We start from the raw sequence: 16,461 nt of genomic DNA on the forward strand, positions 1-16,461 counted from the left end.
GAGAAAATAGTAACAAGTTACAAAGAAACGCTAAAAAATATAGATTATGTTGCATGTTTTACGTTTGCGTGACGATCATTCTATTTTCCTGATCTTTGAAATTGTCGGGAATTGATTAAAAATGATCAATCTTATAAAAATGTATCTGGTTAAGAAACCTTAAACATATGAAATAATCAAGAGCTGACATCTCGATACGTCAAGTTAACGATAAAAGATATGAAAAAATGTAAAAAAGAACGCTGGAAAGCACGAATAATAAAATAAGCAGAGGAACAAGTAAGTGGGAAAAATTAATCAATTCGACGGATTTCGACGGATTTCGACCATTTTCGAGAACGATCCTGAAATGAATGAACTCCATATTGCAATTTCACTTTCTTACGACTTTGCTTGCGCAAGCCTCAAGGTTTCCCACATTACGAAAGCCGATAGATACCAGCAAGCCGAGTACTTGGTTGGTCGTCGCCGTCTCACATGCCTTTTCGTGCTCGTCTAAACATAGTACTATCTTTTACGTCGTGAAAGTGTTTCCTATTAGAGGTTCGAGCTGCACCAACCATTTCGCGTGGTTCGACGAGCTAAACCTTCGCAACCGAAATTAATCCTCTAGATGATGAACGCTCGTTCGAAGTAGAACTGCGCGACTCATCGTTGGTCAGTAATGATCGAACTTCATTGAAATGACGCGATTGTAACGGTGGATCGTGGATGCTTATCAATATTCTGTGCCGTTCGCGTAATATACAGCATCGAAACGAACCGTGATAATCAGATCGTTTTAATTCGTCGCGTGAAAGCTCACGCGTTGACGAACGTTGTCGGGGACCATTTATGCGACAAGAGTATAATACATACATACGTAACGTAGCTTGGTGCGCAATCAACTATCGAGAATATTCGAATGACGCTGTGTTACGTTTACAGACCAGGTGAGGTATGCAAACAACGAGAAGAATTACCGGGAACAGTAAGTCCGGTAGAGGCCATTGCCAAAAGTGAAATCGATGACTCCCGAACCGGATAAATATTGCCTTGTGGATGGAATACGATTAAGGAGGTCACTTTCCATCTCCAGGCGAATCGTTGCACACTCGCCACGATGCAGCGTATGGATTCTCATGAATTTCAAAAGTTCTCCTCCCGCGTTGGAAGAATGGAGAGTTTCGAGATGCATAAAGATTCGGATTAACGTGTTTCTCCAGAAACAAGATTCCAGATCTTTGCCAAGAAATGCGACAGTGCGAGAACGATATTGTCCATGGAGTTTACCAGAGCTTTTTCTAGAAGCTTCTGATTGCGAGAAGTAGAATTTGTAAGAAGGATGAATTCACCGTCCTAGAAAATTGCCACTACATACTGTCATGATCATTTGTGCGATACGGTGGATATCTTCTTTGAAATGGTCAACGGACGAATATTCATGTTCCTTAATTGCAACAGGATCCCACCTTAATATCACCAGTTACAGTTGATTAGTCTCGCAACTTCACAAAACTTACCTATAAACAAATGATAGAATTATTTGATCGTGTCAGATCGCTAACGCGCGATTGCGAAATAGTCGCGAAACGAATAAAAAACGGAATTCACGATGTTTGGTAAGGATTGCGCGTATATAATATGTATACATCGAAGGAGAGGCGTCAGTCGTTATCGACATCGCATCAAGATGACGACGACTCGGAGGTAGGGACAATAGAAAATCAGCGACAGCCGGTGCCAAGGACGGGCAGTTCTCCGCCGCGCGCCGGTTTCGTAACTCGTGAAAGTCTGCACAAGGGACACTGACCTCACCCTACCTCCTTCTCTTCCTCCTCCAACACCTTCGTCCCTCCATCTCCGCCGCGAGATCGCCGTCAGCAACGAGAACGCGTGTCCCACGGCTGCGTGACGTTCGTCAATATGCACGTAACTTAAAGATAAAGCCGAGCAAAAACGGGGATCGCAGCTTTCTCCGAAAGTGTCACCGGGGACCTCAGACTGCTCTCCCTAACCGTATATACTTCAGAAATACCGATCTCGAGAATCGAAAGGTCAATGAAAGGCCAGATCAGATTTACGTAGAAAGCACGACCCCACGATTCGTCCACTGACAGATTGAAATTATCAAAGTGCGACCATCGTAGATCCTGCCATCTCGACACTGGATATATCGGAATATTCAGCAACTTTATTTCCACTGGTTCCAACCGATACGCTCGGAATAAAGTATGTGTACGATGTAAGATAGTACATACATATGTATATGGAATTGAAAAATTCAATACAAAAGCGGCACATTTCATATCTAAATCTGTTTTTGGTTTTTTATATTATCTTTTGCCGTTAGTTCAATTAACAATCCATTAATGATTGGAGTTGCTAAAATTTTAAGTCATTCGCTCAATTTCTCGCAGTAACAAATATATTTCTTGCAATCAGCGTAAAAATAATTGTAATTTTTATACGAGAGTGCTTTAAACGTTAGCATCTTTTGTACGAGCATCGAAATAAATGATTAACAAACTGCATTAAGAAATTGAAAATTATCGTATTTTTTAAATTTCATCTATCTAATAATCTTCAGATTTGTACATATATAATTAGTTTTCAAGTTATGTGATAAGTCCTAGATAATCCTATATTCCTTAATCCTCCCATAAATCGTCATGCCGGAGTTAGTAGCAGTATAACACTCAGAAACGATAAATTTTAACAAATTCAAATAGTTTAAGAGAAAAATTCTTTGTGTTTAAGGTGGTACACTTAAGGCAGAGGTTAGACAACACAGTAAGCAGTTCGAGGGATCGGTCTTTTCCTTTCGATGCAACCGTTGCTATGATCCAGTCTCTAATAGATTGCGACGAGTTCCAAGACATTGCCACGTTAAGGGTGCGTTTATCTACTTCATAGTTTTTAAACTGTTCCATTACCATTCGTGCTGCACATTCTCTAGGGTTCTATACTTTTCCTATTCGAACGAATAAAATTTCAACACAAACGGTGTGTCTCTGTTCGCGCGTGTACCTCCTTTTTTATATTGCAGAACTTGGACGAGCTACTGGACCATAAATCAAACTTAAGCGACAAGCTGTGTCAGATAGGGGACAGCATAGTGTACAAGTTGGTGCAGTGGACCAAAAGGTTACCGTTTTACCTTGAGCTACCGGTCGAAGTTCACACGACGTTGCTCACCCACAAGTGGCATGAGATCCTGGTGCTGACCACTTCCGCTTATCAAGCGATACATGGTCAGCACAAGTTCTCCAACGTCGGAAGCGACGTGATGGGAGCGGATTTTATGCAAGAAGTAATTACTTTTCTATCCTTCGTTGCATTTAAATCTACTACTCCTCGATTTAGCAGAGATCCACAGATAAAGAACTTTCACTTTAACCAACGAATACAGTACAGCAGATTTATTTCATGACGTGAACCGATAGTACACACCTGTAGCCCACGGGTCGGGCATTTCTGTTCAAAGAGTAATGTAGAGTACGCTTTTTATTGCAAATAGTATCGGATAAATACGATCCTTAATAGAATCGTAATTGGTTGCATAAATCTTAGCCAGACAGATATGGTTCTGTACGGACATTCGTGAATTCAAGCAGTACTTTCTATATTTAAACACGAGGAGATCATAGGAAGATTTATTTGAGAAACGAAGAAACTTTCTACTTTGAAAAATATAAAAAGGAATTGTGACACTGTATTAATCAAACGTGTATCGTTTGAATTAGATTAAATAAATGTATTCGTGCACAGGTTTCAAACAACATGTATACGTTGCAAACGTGCCTAACGAACATGATGGGCCGACCGATAACCATGGACCAATTACAGCAAGACGTAGGGCTCATGGTGGAAAAAATTACATACGTCACATTAATGTTCAGGAGGGTGAGATTACGAATGGAAGAATACGTCTGCCTGAAAGTAATCACCATGCTCTCGCAAGGTAAGTATTCTCATCAGATAAATCATTTAAAAATGCACAAATACCGTACATGCCTGTTTTTTCTTTTCTTCTTTTCTTTTTTATTTTATCGAGATATAAAGATATAAAGATTTTATTAAGATATAAAGAAATGCATCCTTTTTGCTAATGCTGCAATTGGCGAAGCAAAATGTAAGTTTGCGTGTAAACACCGGTATAGGATGCTAATTTTTGCATATTTTTCATTTGCTTTACATGCCATATGTATAGAGTACAGCTCGTAATTATTCGAACAGTTTCAAATCGAAAGAAAAGTACCTGCATTCTCCATACGGAATACATTTACCAACCATCTGAACATAAGTAACGATATATTTATATTCTTTATATTACTTGATATATTCTCAACAAATTTGAAAGCAAAATGATACTCAAGGAAGGATTGATAATCGTCGAATAAATTTTAGAAAGACATCGCGAATTACTGAAGGAATTAAAATTTACTAACGATCGAATAGTTATAATTATAGTGAAAAATAAAATTCAGGACTTCAAAGATAAAAATATAATAGTGCTCAACAAATGAAGAAAGAAAATCTTAACAAACGAATCGAAAAGTGAATATACAATCTTTGAGAATCTTTCGAAAACTTTCCTTACTTTTAGTAAATCTATCCATCCTTAGACTTCTGAACCTTTGTTTTCATCACCCTATATAAATTGCTATCAGCACATGTTCACGATTATTTCTCTTGTATTTGTCCTCTCTTAGCACGTGGAGGTACTATGGAATTAGAACATCTACAAGAACGGTACATGAGCTGTCTACGGAGTTTTGTCGAACACAGCGCGCCTCAACAGCCGAATCGATTTCATGATCTTCTCGTCAGATTGCCCGAAGTAAGTCAGCCATAAAAAAATTTCCCCTAGAATCGTTTAGATTTTCACTTGACCAGATGGGTGTGTAGCGTAAAGTACAGAAGAACAAAAAAAAATAGAATAAAGTAGATAAAAGAAGTAAATAAATAGAAATATGAAAATATGCACAATTTTTATGATCGATGGTAGAGAAAGATTCAAGCAATAGAGTATCCATGATAGTACGACCGTATTTATAAATGTTTTCGTGAGAGACGAGTTAAAACAGTACCTACAATCTAAGTCGATCCTGTTTTCTTCCTGCATTCCAGGTACAATCAGCGGCAGCTCTTCTACTTGAGAGTAAAATGTTCTACGTTCCTTTCCTATTGAACTCAACAATTCAAAGATAGTAAATAAAAAACAAACTGACGATAAACGAAGCTGAATACCTATATACATACTATACATATAAATATATACATATATATACACGCGAAAGATTATATTGTATGTATATATGTATATATATGAAAATAGAATCGAACAAACAAACAAAAGCAAACGGGAGAGACTTATAGGAAAAGGGAAAAGGGAAAGGCTTTGTTTGCGTGTGTATAATAATTATATAAAAAAAGTATATATATAAATAATATAAATAATATAAATCTGTGTGTTCGTTGCGTTGTACAAAACGAAGAAAGTCGAGAAGAGAACGAGGAACCTGCGAAAAGCGTGATAAAACAGACAAAAGCGTTAGAAGGAAAAAAACAAGAAAGAACAAAAACTACAGAAAAACGAGAAGATTTGAAAAAAAAGAGACGCAAAGGATACGGAGGAGGAGAGAGAGAGAGTGTTTTAGATAAGAAATAAAAAAGCAAATTAATGAAAGAATAAAATGAGTTCGAAAGAGAGCGAAAGAGCGGGAGAGAAAGAGAGGGAGAGTGAGGAAGCGCGCCACCTCGAGATGGGAAATCAATCGAGGAGGGAACTGAACTTTTTTATCGAAACTGAAAGACTATAATAATATATTTCTGTACGCAGTACCGCGCAACTACGTCATTGTGTGTTCACGTTGCATAATCCGATCGATAATAAAACTCTCGTTACGTACGCTCACTGTAGGCCACCTACTACCACCTACTACTATTGCTGCTACTACTACTGCTACTGTTACTATTACTCTCCACCACTATCAAACTAAATAGCAGACTACCATTAAAACAACCGAAAGATCAATCGACCGATGTTGATGATAATGGTGATCATAACAATAACGATGATGATGATGACGATGATAATGGTGATGATGATAATCGACGACAAGTCACCAGCAACAGCACAAACGCAAAACAATCGATCAGTGAACGAATCGATCGCCGCGTATCTATGTATCTTTACACGCGAGCATAATAATTACAATATCACAGCCAAACGAGTACGCATTCTCGATAACAAAATAACTCTAAACGCCTATAAATACTTAAATACTCTCGTCTATGTATCCATGTGATCCTACCCTTAAACTAAACGACGTTGCAGACGTAAGTGTGATATTTCAATTATCATTCTAATTAAGAGAAGATACAGGAAACACGGCCGTCGTCATTACTAGAAGGACTGGCTGAATGGATGTTTGTAAAAACGATGACGATTTTTTCGTAACTGTTGAATCGAAAAACAGAAAAACTGATGTTATTTGCATAAAGTGATGCAGAGACCAATTTGACGTCTACTCAATGGTACCCTTCAATTATACGAAGGAAAATATTCCCGACGTTGAACACATTTGGATGGAAATCTGGCTAGACTCTAGACTACAGACTTATTGACTCGTAAATCGTCCTCGTTGTTATTGTCGTTCTTGTCGTCATTCACCGCTCCGAATCATGGTCCAAGCGCGCAACACAGAAGACTATATTATATATACATATATACATATATATATATTCACAGTTTTGTTAATTTACATTTTATCGTCATCGACGTAAATCTTTACGCGTGTAATATTATGCATCATTCACCGGTCGATTTTTGACTCGTCCTTCGAACGATCCGATCCTCCACTTTTCTCGGATCACGAGATCACGCGATTCTAGAGCTTACGAAAAGAGGGAAGTGTCGCGTAGACGAAATTCTTCTCACAAACGAGACGCTTCCGCGAGATTCTCGACGACTTTTAAATAAAGTTCGATTCGATGACTTGCAAATATTTTGCAAAATTTTTGTAACGGATGTTCTTCGAACTGATACTGATTTTCGATACGTAAGACAAACTTTTTAAACGTTTTTTATATAGTTCTAATGAATTCGTAGCCTGCCGTATATCGAAGTGATATTTTTTCTATTGAAAATCCTTGCAAGGATCTGATCGTTCGAACCTGTGCGCGTGAGCGCGCGCGCTTCGTTTCTTGTTACCAAGCGTTCCCCATTGATTCGTGACAAAAGATTGTTTTTTATAATTCCTCGTTAAAATGACTGCGATAATTTCATAGTATTATATACAAGAAAGAAAAAGGAGAAAAAGAGAAGGTAAAATGCATAAACGAATGGAAAATGTGACTAGCAAAAGACTTGGTATTTCTTTATTACGAGGAAGCTTATATTCGTAGCAAACAAAAAAAGGTAATAGAGTAATAAAAGTTCGAGTATACCTTTTTCTTCTCGCGTGAGCTTTTATCGGATTTATGGAAAATTGTTCCCCACTTTGGCAAATGTAGATATACATATGCATATATATATGTATAATACATATTTATGTGTCGCGGACACGTGTGATATTCGGTTTCCTTGTGACTCAGAAATACCTGGTTCTTCAGATTGGCTCAATTATTTAAGATAGCAAAACCAGTTGTAGAAAATGGAAATAACGGTAGGAAACAAACCGGTGGCTGACGCCAGTCGAAACGTCTTGTTCGTGTCTTGGAAAAGAAAAAGAAAAAATGATGAATAATGCTCCTTGTATACGCATGTAATGATTAATTAGCGCATGTTCTATCACAACGTGATTGTTTCATCTTGCCTCCATAGAAGTTATTGTAAACACGCGCTAATTACCGCTACGCGCACGATCACGAGTACGATGAAATCGAATTCCCCTTTCTTTGATCCCGAAGGTCCGTTGTCGTGTCTTTGGATGCCTTCGGTCGTGTTGCATTTATCTTCATTCCCTGATCCTTAATTTTCTCTTCCTCTTATTTTCCTACACTACAAATTACAAAGCGAATATTCTGCTCAAAGCAAATTCCACCGAAGCTTTCGCGGGGAACTTTCTCTACTTTCGTCAACCTTGATGCCTTTTCCACATCTTGAGACAATTTCGCCGGACTCGTGATCGCGAGCGCATGTACGAAAAAAAAAATCAACACGAGAACTATACACACAGACCTTGGGCCTACTAGCCTAGGGATACTTGTCCATACTATAAGACTTAACTAATGATGGGATACTTCATACGGTAAACAATGTATATTATTTGCGGTTAAGGAACTGGGGGTAACGGTTCCTGTATTCCCCGGACATCATCGTACACTTGTTCTGTGTTCAATTGGACGGTCGATAAGGTCGCAACCGCGAGTAATAGAAAGAAAAAAAACAAGCAAGATAGAAGAACGAAGAGAAAAAGAAAACAAGCTCGCTAAATTACGTTAAGAGAATATTTGACATGATATTGGCTAACGCGTATTTCTTTTTTCTTTTACTTTTTCTTCGAAAACATAAATCGCTCGTAATTTCCTCACGTTTACACGCGAAAATTTACTTTGAAGTTACCGTTTAGTATAGTGCAATACGAAGAAAGGAAGCAATCGTGTTAGCATTTAGACCGATACATTTGTTCCTTTTGCTCTCTTTCTTTTGTCTCCTACCTTCGTAGACATTTTTTACGCTCCTCGTTCCTTCCTCTTCCCTGCCCGTTCCCTCGAGTTGATCCACCAAACCGCGACTGTTCACCCTTATGTTCCTATAACCCTGCCCATCAACCAATTCTGTTTCCTTTTTTTATTCCCGTTAGCTAGTAAAGATAATGTACTTCCCGCGGAGAACTCTTTTCTTGTCGCCTCCTATTTATTGTTAGCATGTACATACAGCATCGAAACAGATGTTAAAGAACGGCGAGGAAAAAAGAACGCCGCGTTAAGAGAAAAAAGCACCGAGTTGGACTGTCTATTATATTACATTATATATAAGTATATAAATATAAATATAAGTATATAAATATAAATATAAGTATATAAATATAAATATAAATATAAATATAAATTATAAATATAAATATAAATATGAATATAAATATAAATATAAATATGTATATTGTATAAAAAGAAATGTGCACCGATGTCTGGGAGTACAGCAGCTGCTTACGGGAGAGCTATACGTTGGATCAGCAAGACTTAGGGCATTATACTACCCGCGAGTATTATCATGCCCAACCTTTAATATTTAAGTGCGAGTGAGAGTCTATTGAGCAAAAGTAAAAGAAAAAAAGATGAAATTTAAAAATATAAAAAATACATATGCCTCTCGTTTGTGGGTTTAACTTTGTACATATTGTACGAAAGGTTTAATAATAACTACGTTGAAAGTACTAGTCCTGTCTCTTTGTATAATTCCGTGTTATACCTGCTCTTATATAGTGTCAAGCGGTGCAACAGCGTTTCTAATCCTGTGCCAGCCGTACGATTGAGCCTGATTAAAATTATGCTATGCAGGATATGTATACGACACCGAGTTTTGCCGAGTTGTCTATGCTCTGTTCACAAATGTCGGGATGGTAATAAAAACTTGTATTTCTTTTGGGGCGATGAATCATGACGCTAATATATATATATATATATATATATATATATATATATATATTATTAATATATATTATCATCATAATTCATCGCCCTAATATATATATATAAATATATATATTACGATATATTATCGTCATAGGCAAATTCTTTCAGATGTTACATATATTGTCCCATATATATATAATGTAATATATATATATGATAATTACATTATATATATATTGCTATATATATGTATGAGGAAATATATATAACATCTGATACAATTTGCCTATGTACAATGTACATTTGAGCTACAAACCACGGCATCAAAATCGTTAAGCATTGATGTGATATTGAAACAACGTTCATATTTATATTGTCAGATTAAGACGTTCTTATATATTTCATTCACCGAAATATTTCCCTTGGCCCTCAATTTACTGATCTCTGGATCTCCTAAAAATGTCAGTTTGTTATTTTCTTGTTAAAACGACGAAACTTTCAAACCTGCACCATTACTTCGAACGGATTGGTTAACACTGAAGTATGCTGCTTGTCACGGTATAAGCAAAGAAGCGCGAAATGCAAACGTTAACCCAAAAACGACGGGCAAAAAGAAAACACGAATGCCAGACTGGCAAGAGGAAATACTTTTTCAATGAGTGAGTCAAAGTTACCAATTTCTACCTACGTTTAGGAAGTACATTTTTATCATCTCGTTTACCTTCGACTATTCCTTTTGTAACTGAGATTTGGGCACCGTGTGAATTGCTGCTTTGCCAGGAACCGGATGCTATACTGCTGCTAATCATTTTTTTACCAACTTTCGCGCGCGAAATACAATTTCTCGTTGATGAACGTAAACATTCGCGAAATTGCTCCATCTAGCATTTTTCGAATTTTTACACCTGATTTGATAACGATTTCGAGCTTTATATCGCGCATGAATGTATTTTTTTAATGAATATTATTTTATTAGGAATGATTCAAATATCATTCACGCATTTCTTGTATTTTATATGCACATTACATTTTACAATTTTTTGCACGAATTGTTCAAAATAGTTGCACATCGACATTTTATTATAATATGCAATTTAACAATTTGGTAAGAACTTTACTTATTGTCTCAAATATAGAATTTATATGTGTAGTTGGAATTTTTCTTTTTAAAAGCAAATACTTAAAGAATAATGCATAATTAAACAGACTGAAAATCTACATATAATCTTTTGTCAAAATCAAATACTTAATTAAATACTCTAGTCGATGTAAAAGAGAATATGTTTGTATAATAAGTTTAATACAAAAATTTACATATTTTATTTTTTACCGTTAGCAAACAATTTCATTAAATACCAACTTAGCTTATTCGTTGCATTTTTTTACTACATTGCGTCCTTCGTGCAATGAGCTCTAAAATTCGTTCAATCTGTTATCATTTTACTGAGTAACAAATGATAAATGATGATTATTAATCATGCGATTATACACGAAATACGACGAAGTACAACGAGAAGTATAACACGGACGCGCTTGCAGATTTATAGTCGGGCAAAAAAATTATCACATTTGTTTTCATAAAGATGTGTATATAGATGAAGTTGATAATCATAAGAATAAATTCATTGTTACCGCAAGGATTAAGTATTGTAAGATATAATATAATGATGTTCATCCGACCAATAAATCGGAAGCTATCGGTTCTGGGCAAAACAGGCTAGACTTCACAGGTGACGCGTAAACCCCCTGTATTTTTATGAATAAATAAGATATTTTAAAAAAAAAAGTAAATCTGAAGTCTGTTTGGAGATGCCTTTCATAGGGATTATATAAATGTAGATAATATATTATACATAATGAACATAAATACACTATATTATTATATATAAATAGTAAGGAATAAATAGAATTATTATATATACGATGAAAATAATATTATTACAAGTAAATAAACTAATTAAAGATGAACAAATTTGGTGATATCTTTATTATTCTATACCCATACCTACATACGATAGTTTCTCCCTTTATCATTTCACGGTATATATATGTATGTATACGTATATGTGTATGCGTGTTATATGTATATATTTGTACTTTACTTATCACAATAATAACGGGAGTATTATTGATAATGTCAGTTGCAATTTTTGCGCATTTTTATTACAGACGTTTCATTACATTAACATAACAAAATCTATACTTTCAAGGTACATGATCGTTAAAATGTTGTCTACCTGTGAGATCTTTAAGAATTATGCGCAGTGTTCAAGCTCCTGCACAAAACGTTTATTAAGCTAAAGTAGTCTCATTATTTAATGTCATTGTCTTTATTCCTGTGAGCTTACCGATGTAAATCGCCGCAAGCGCTTGGACACTTCGATAAGATTAAAGCGATCACAGACAGAGGCATTTCAAAGGTGACTGCTGTGAATACCTAAATAGACACAGAAGCTAATACTTTTATGATTCCTAGGATATCCCCGTACTACGTAGGCATTCTCACGCATCACCACCGTTTTACGATAATAATAGAGGCTGCAAAACCGACAGATCGAGTTTGTAACGTAAACTCCGTGTCTTGCCTTGTGTAATGATCTATCTAATATAATATCAATAATGTAAATACAAAGCAGTGATTAATGTAAAATCGTATAATTGCATATTGTAACAATCTGGATATATTATATATATATATATATATATAAATCGTATTTTTTATCGATAATATTGTAAAATGTAAAAAGTATCGTGTAAAGCAATCATCGAATTGGACGCCGAAATATCTCACGAGATAATAATAAAGATCGAAATATGATAAAGTAATTGTTAATGATATTTTCTGGAATATAAAAAAGTGAAGAGAATTCCTTACACACGCCTTTGTTAAGCTCTCTGTTATTTATATGATCCGTCCTAGTTCGTCTATGATTATCCGTCAGTAGAAAGTATTTACTTCTAGTAGACCGTCGTGTTATAGTTCTGAAGGCACTGTTCAAAAGTTGACTATTTTTATTTTTTTTTTTCATTTTTTTTTTGAAATAACAAGTCTTCAAAACATTTTCAAACGATCTGACATGGAAAATCGTTACAAACATCGATGCAATTTTCACATGCCTCGCTTGAACTATATCACAAAACTCAAAATAGAGTAGTTTCAACTTGACAACCAGTGCCAATGCCAATGCCATAATTGTCGGGTCTGTGATCGGTTAGGGAATATCATGAGCTAGTAAATCGATGGTCAGAATTCAGGCTTATGATACGCAATGGCCGGTGCGTTCCATTGATTATGTATCAATATCGTATCATTATATTACACAAACGCTTATTAATTTAGAGGCACATTGCTAAGGGTCTTGGTTCTTAAAAGTTGCTCCCTACATTAATAAACTTATGACAGTCTAGCTATTATAATTATTCAGTACGACAGCGATTTGGCATATAATGTGAAAACTGTACAAAGATTCTGAGAATATAATAATATTCAAACTATTGCTCTGTACACATAAAAGTAGAACATAGTTAAAAAGGCCGATATTATGAAAAAATTTCAGTACTTTTTAAGATATTTCTCAAATAGTATTTTGATCCCGTAAAAGGAAAAAAGAGAATGAAATATAAAATTGTCATGTGCATAAAAATAATAAGAAAACTTCTATTATATAATACAATTTTTCTACTCAATTTCCTTACCTGGGCAGGAAATCTTTGGCTACTGCTACATACTATTTGTACCTCGGCAGAACAGCCGACTTTATGTTGCTAAGAACACTGATTGCGCATCTAGAATAAAAAGAATTGCACACAGCGTACACAATGTCTAAATCAGAAACAGATCAATTACATACTCAGGAAGACCTTAACAGTAGTATATATGCTCACGCTTTAATAAACCTGAATTCTACGCACAACGATCATAATATCAATGAAGCATTCACTATACTCAGAGACTCTCCCACTTCGGAATGTTTAAATGGTTTCTCATTTATTCATTCATACATTACTGAACCTGCTGTTGTTTGTGTTCATAACTTATTTTAAAGCTCTTAGCCTTTAGAACGGTACATTCACAATACTGCTCTGAGATACGAATGCTCTAGAATGTCCACAGTAGACAGCAAAAGCGTCTAGACCATAGTGTTCACATTTCAATGCGAAACATTTTTCAAACTAGGAGAATCAGGCTGATGCAATGGCAGGCGCAATTATATATAAAAGTTAATTTCTTAATATACAAAAATGGATAAATTTCCTAAAAACTGTGTAAAATCATTCCTTGAATAAGTAATCACACGACAATCCTGTTCTCCAAATAACATTTAAGTATAAAAACATAAACAAAATTTTTTTAATTAAAATTCTAAATAATACTTCAAAATTTGATGCTCCGTCAAAGTATCAGCCTGTATCCGTCAACATGAAGAAACAGTCATGTAATTCCGTAACGTCTAGACGCAGATACCACCTTTCTGCATCCAAACAAATGGAACACTAGATTAGATCACAAAAAGTATGGTGTAATAGTTAAAGGTGGAATTACTCTTTCAGAATCAGGCACTGCCTGAAATAGCACTGGGTTTCTTTGATCGACAGTTGTAAACTGTAAAATACTAGCTACGTTACCACAACGATAACAATAATTTGGAGCTGACCATACTGTTACAAGCTTATCATTAAACATGTACCTATAACCTGTAAATAAGACAGAAATATATGAAATATAATCATAAAATTCTTTTGTGTGCATTTTACGCATAAATAAATACGTATAATTTGTGTAACAATATATACCTTCATGAACCAATTGATGAGCTCTACAAATAAGTTTAAGATCGTTGATTTCCATAAATTCATATGTTACTTTACTTCCAAATAACCAACCTGCTCCACGTGGACTAATAGTCCATGATTCAACATCTTCTGGATCGGACCAAACCAAATCACAAAAAGCACCTAAAACAGAAATCGAAATGTATTCAAGTATAATATAACGTAACATATTAAAAAACAGTAAAAATACCTTTATGCGGAATTTCTTGATTTCTTTCAATCGTTCTAATTTGATCTAATGTCTTAATGGCTGGAGACAACCCACCATGTACACAAAGTACTTGTTCATCAATTAACTAAATAAAAATATCCACGTTTTTATTAAACATCATAACACAATATTAAATTTATTTATTATTTACAAATACTAACGGCAGCAACTGCAAGTAAGTCGAACACCTTACAACAGTATTTCCATGCATTCGCATTGCCATATTTGTTTTGACATTCATCTGCATAGAATATAATAGATCTAATTATCATAATTATCAAACATGCAGAGTAATGAGTTACTATCAAATAATCTTTTAAATGTTATATTACAATAAATACATCACATTTTTATAACATAATATATACTAACCATAAAAACCATAGACATGAGTGATTTGTCTGGATTCGTGATTTCCTCGAAGTAATGTTATTCTATCAGACCATTTAGCTTTAAGTGTAAGTAGGCGAGTAAATGTTTCTACGCTATAATACCCTCTATCTACAAAATCTCCCATAAATATATAATTTGTTTCTGGCACAGCGCCTCCATTACGAAATAATTCTTCTAGATCGTAAAACTAAAAGAAAATAAACAATTATAAAAACCGATTTATATAAAAGAATCATACCTTTATCGTTGAAATAGTTATCGTTATCTCTGAAGATATCGATATCATGTTGAGGTTAGAATAAAACTGTAAAGTTTACCTGGCCGTGAATATCTCCACATACTGTTACCGGAGTAGATACTGGTTGAATATTAGATTCCTCTAATAATATGTCACATACCATGTCACAAAGTTTCTGAACAAAATTAATTTTATTGTTAAGAGACATATAGGAGATTCAAGTAACCTATGAGTGTATGTTTAAGGTCTTGTTATATATGTTAACAAAATATAACATAATTGGTAGTATTATTATTAATATCTTTCACATATTATTTACCTTAAGGTCATTTTCAGGAAGATACTTGCACTCTTTTGCAAGTTCCATCCATTTATCGATGTCTGACATTTTGGACTCGTATCGCAGAAAAATACTGATCGCGCCCTCACTTACATATGTGTGCACTGAATTTGTAGTTAATTTATATATTTTTAAGAATTGTTTTAGCGGATTAATTTCAATTAAACTTTCGATCTTTATTTATTTTACTCATAAGACTTTAGACATTCTATTTAACAAAAAATGACTATTTTTCATCGTGCTAAACACAAAATTAATTAACCTACTGTGAAGTAAGATTAAAAAAGACCAATTTTCATTCTGTTCAATCCTTTCATATTATTGGTCCTAAATTTTCGTACTGTAAACAGAAAATATATTTGAAACTGAAACCATTTTAATAAAAATATATCGAAATATCTTTCTACTCGTTATTAATAATGCCAATATATACAATCGTGTCATATCACAATATATGTAGTTGCTACTTAATGATTTTAAAGTAGATGTTACTTTTAGGAATATATGATATATCTTCCAATAATGTCATTTAAATCCTAGTAATTTTAGTTTTTCTCTTGTACGCTTAATAAAAAGTTTGGAAGACTATTTGATAATTTTACTACGCAAACTCAAAACTACTCAGTAGAAAATTTAAATTTATATAATTCCAATGTTTTCCAAAATTATATACTATCTGAACATTGTATTAGTCATGAAACATTTGATGAAATTACATTTGCAGAAAAATAACTATAATCAGTAATATTGAAAGTATACATTTTAACAGAATAAAAAATGGATTTTGTTTAAATGTTTTTTATACAATTACATAAAATAATTAGCCAATGCATCAGCGCAATGCTAATAATCAGAAATTAATAATTATGATATATATTATTG

The 16,461-nt window shown here is 34.4% G+C and overlaps 2 protein-coding genes across 8 annotated transcripts in view; one reads left to right on the forward strand and one right to left on the reverse strand.

Moving 5' to 3' along the window:
* Hr4 (nuclear hormone receptor 4) overlaps positions 1 to 11,536 on the forward strand; it is a 150,841-nt gene extending 139,305 nt beyond the window's left edge. For all 7 annotated transcript variants that reach the window (XM_076627976.1, XM_076627978.1, XM_076627979.1 and 4 more), the window contains 5 exons: positions 2,740 to 2,874; positions 3,029 to 3,292; positions 3,751 to 3,943; positions 4,695 to 4,822; positions 5,113 to 11,536. In XM_076627976.1, coding sequence (XP_076484091.1) covers positions 2,740 to 2,874; positions 3,029 to 3,292; positions 3,751 to 3,943; positions 4,695 to 4,822; positions 5,113 to 5,193 — 801 coding nt within the window. In that variant the 3' untranslated portion in view covers positions 5,194 to 11,536. The remainder of the gene's footprint in view (positions 1 to 2,739; positions 2,875 to 3,028; positions 3,293 to 3,750; positions 3,944 to 4,694; positions 4,823 to 5,112) is intronic.
* A 169-nt stretch (positions 11,537 to 11,705) lies between these two features.
* PpV (Protein phosphatase V) lies at positions 11,706 to 15,960 on the reverse strand. The gene is made up of 7 exons (XM_033346910.2): positions 15,559 to 15,960; positions 15,319 to 15,414; positions 14,981 to 15,188; positions 14,770 to 14,849; positions 14,588 to 14,693; positions 14,359 to 14,520; positions 11,706 to 14,259 (listed from the first exon to the last, which is right to left on the reverse strand). Exons 1-7 carry the CDS (start codon positions 15,625 to 15,627, stop codon positions 14,069 to 14,071), a joined length of 912 nt encoding a protein of 303 aa, XP_033202801.1. The 5' UTR covers positions 15,628 to 15,960; the 3' UTR covers positions 11,706 to 14,068.
* Between the last annotated feature and the right edge of the window lie 501 nt (positions 15,961 to 16,461).

The sequence above is a fragment of the Bombus vancouverensis genome, chromosome 3 (genome assembly GCF_051014615.1).
Source record: "Bombus vancouverensis nearcticus chromosome 3, iyBomVanc1_principal, whole genome shotgun sequence".
Classification (NCBI taxonomy): Eukaryota; Metazoa; Arthropoda; class Insecta; order Hymenoptera; family Apidae; genus Bombus; species Bombus vancouverensis.